Below are 3511 nucleotides of genomic sequence, written 5' to 3'. Positions count from 1 at the left end.
CTTTTCCAACACCCACATGGTGGCTCACAACCACCATGGAAGATCACTGATAGAAGATTATCATCACATAAATCATGTCTCCATGCACAGAGGGCCTTTGAGTTGGAAATACTCCTTTAGGTTTATCTGCCACAGAGTGCTGAGACTCATGGGACATGTGGCCACGTGGAGCTGTCAGATCTATGTTAAATTAGGCATCATCTGTCCTGTATGTTTGAGTGTGCAAGAACCTTCTCTCACATAAGTACAATCTAACAATCAAAATCAGACATTAGTATTGCCCAACTTTTTCTCTCAGCATTTTTCAAAGAGCAACTTTTAATCACGATAAAGTATAACCTACCCATGCACTAAGCTTGCAACTGGAGCAGGGCAGCAGAAACACAGAGAGATCTTAAGTCCACATCATGGCAGAAGGACAGAACCACTTCCCAGGGCCATTTGCTGTTGTNCACATGCAAGGATTAATGTTCACATCATAATTTATCATTTTTATGAAAAATCTTTGCNTCTGAAAGTCTCACAACTTTTTCTCATGCTCTTTGGTTTTTGAGTTTCTCTGTGTCATTAACCTTCAACTGAAGGCAGGTAGATCTTTGAGGTTTATGTNACTCAGGAACTTCATCTGAAGCTAGAGAGCTGGTGGCTCAGTTACTGNAGTGCTGGGGACATGAGCATGAAGTCCTGACTTCCATCCCCAGGGCACAGGCGAACTTACTGCCTGCAGTCCCATGCATCCAGTCCCTGGCTGGAGTGCAGCCAGGAGGATTCTAGAAGCCTGCTGGCCAACCAGGTGAGCTGAAATTGTGAGTTCTCCAAGTTAGGGAGCTACTATCTCAAAATGTAAAGTAGAGAGGGGCTGGAGAGCTGGCTCTGTGGTGAAGCTGCTGCTGCAGAGAAGACCCAGACTCAGTTCCCAGGAAACAGGGTTGGTTCACAAGCATTTGTAACTCTACTTCCAGGAATCTCATACCTTCTTCTAACCTGTGCTGAAACCAGCACACATTCGATACACATACATACATGCAGACAAAACACTCATTTCCATAAAAAAAAATCTTAGAAAAAAGTCAAAGAGCTGTAGAGACTGACAGCCAAATTAAATCTCTGTCCACCACATGCAGACACAGAACACACACATAGATATATATACTCACGAACATGAACACACGAGGATACACACACATCACAGAGAGTATATATATATACACACACACACACACACACACGCACAGGCACACATATGCATATTTAGTAAAATTTTAGACATATTTCAATGTATGTGTGTACACATGTGTGTAACGCTCTGGCGCTAGAGGTAAGACAGTTGTGAGCTGGTGGCCTAGAGCTAGGAGCAGAATGTAGATCCTGTAGGAAACTGGAAGGACAGTACACATGCTGAACCACAGAGCAATCCCAATATCATCTAAAATGCTGAGGAGGAAAGAGATTTGTGGCTGCTAAAACATATAATAGAGTTCTGGGCTAGCTGTGGTCACTGATAACTGCAATTCCACTGCTTATACGCCAAGGAAGAAGACAAGGTCCAGGTAACATGGGATGTGTAGCTAGATCCTATCTATAAAAAAAATCATAAAGCCAGATGTATTAGTGTATGGCTTTAGTCCTGGCACTCAGGGGCAGAGACAGGTAGACTCTGTGACCCTATCTCAACAACTCAAGAGTGAAAGTCTGCCATATGGCTATGAAGGCAGCCACAGTCCGTGAAGTCTAAGAAGGAGGCCTGGAAAGCCATCAGAAATGGTCTCTGTCCCTTGCTTTTGCTTCTTTGACTGCATGGCTTCAGCCACTGCCAGAGCCTGGTCTGCATTCCTAGGCAGAGAACAGTGCTGTAGGAACCACTGTCTGCCTGGCTCCAGCATCAGTAGAGATCTGTTACCCAGTACAACTGTGTCTGCAGACTGAGGTTTCTCACCAGAGTCCAAGGCTCGTGTCTGTTCATCTGCTGCACAGTGGCCAGTGCTCTGAGCCATCGTCCACTCTGCACTCCTCTGTAGCCCTTTTCAGAACCATTGCTGACTTGTGTGGGTCATGGCTGCTTCACACTGACTCTGCGATTTTTCCATCCTGCAGTTGTATTCATCAGGACTGGTGGAGTGTGAGGCCCCTGANCTACCTAATACAGTTAGAAACTTTGATCTCAAATCAGTAAAGAAAGAGATCTGGAGAGGAAGAAGATTGGTAAGTTGACATGTTTTATTACTCATAAATTATGAGTCTTGGGGGCTACATTCAAAGGATAGTCTATCGTGGGCCTCAAGAGAGGATTCAGCTAGCTGGTCCTCTTGGTGCCACAAAGCTGCAGGCAGCAGTCAGAGCAAAAGGCTTTATCCTTGACATGGAGTAAGATGCCTTCTGAATGTCAAGGGTGACTGCATGTCTTTCTGCACCAGTTCTGGGTGGTTATCACTGTCAGCATCTGCCTTGGTGCTGAGGGCATAAGGGGGCTCTCCAGGAAAGAAGGATGGGTAAGGCTGTATCTCTGAGGTCCACTGAATCTCCTGGCTACATTTATAAAAGGCCATTTTCAGATGAATAATGGGATGGCAAGTCTGAGTGTATCATGTCTGACCTCACCCACAAAAGGTGTCAATGACTGGAGACACTCTGCTATGTTAGGTTGCAAAATATCAGTATGTGTTCCAGCAGGCTTATGTCCTTCTAATTAGAAAGCAGCAGGTCATCAACTGAAACATAATTTTTGTTACTCTGTGCTAATTGGTTTTGAGGCAGTTCATGGACAGAGTTAAGGAAAGCTACCCTTGGATTTTCTAGCATGTTGGTTCTCTCTCCACCTGTGGGACCTTTTCAACAAAAATACATATTTCAAGTGGTCTTAGGAGCCACCAACCATAAATGTATTTCCTTAAGACCTTTATAACTGTAATTGAGACTCTGAGCTGATTCTCAGTTCCTAACCCCATCAGAAATACTTATCCCTATGGCTGTGACCCACAAGTAGAGAACCACTGTTGTAGAGTTTGCCTACATGGAAACAGCCCCTTCCAGAATGAGGGCAGTTGAGTACATAGAATATTGAGAAAGCAGTTGTTACCCTTGATAGTTTCCATGGACTTTCCTGGTTGGAAACGGAGATGCAGTGCAAGTGCACGGTAAGCTGGGCGTGGTGGTGCACGCCTTTAATCCCAGCACTCGGGAGGCAGAGGCAGGCGGATTTCTGACCAGCCTGGTCTACAGAGTGAGTTTCAGGACAGCCAGGACTACACAGAGAAACCCTGTATCGAAAAAACAAAAAACAAAAACAAAAACAAAGGGTAAAAGAAAGGGATGCAAAAGGCACAAGAGGTTCAGGCTATTCACTCACTGATAAGTGTTTCTAGCACCTTGGCTTGTGCACAAATGCTGGGTGCCTACCTCATGGAGGAGGGAGGCCAGTGCCCACAGAGGACAGAGCAGCCATGGACATGCTTTGGGGCAGGGATTAGTATTATCTTCTTACAAAGACTCCTCTTTTTTTTTTTTTTTTTTT

General features: G+C 44.9%; 1 protein-coding gene across 1 annotated transcript in view; it reads left to right on the top strand.

Moving 5' to 3' along the window:
- Positions 1-701: 701 nt before the first annotated feature.
- LOC110315624 (PHD finger protein 11-like) overlaps positions 702-3511 on the top strand; it is a gene marked incomplete at both ends in the record, with an annotated part of 8425 nt that continues 5615 nt past the window's right edge. Inside the window, 2 exons of the mRNA XM_021189633.1 lie at positions 702-793; positions 2095-2202. Coding sequence (XP_021045292.1) covers positions 702-793; positions 2095-2202 — 200 coding nt within the window. The remainder of the gene's footprint in view (positions 794-2094; positions 2203-3511) is intronic.

This window comes from Mus pahari, unplaced genomic scaffold (assembly GCF_900095145.1).
Source record: "Mus pahari unplaced genomic scaffold, PAHARI_EIJ_v1.1 scaffold_13387_1, whole genome shotgun sequence".
NCBI classification, from domain to species: Eukaryota; Metazoa; Chordata; class Mammalia; order Rodentia; family Muridae; genus Mus; species Mus pahari.
Note: the sequence above shows the minus strand (reverse complement) of the source record. Positions and strands in the feature narration are given on the sequence as shown.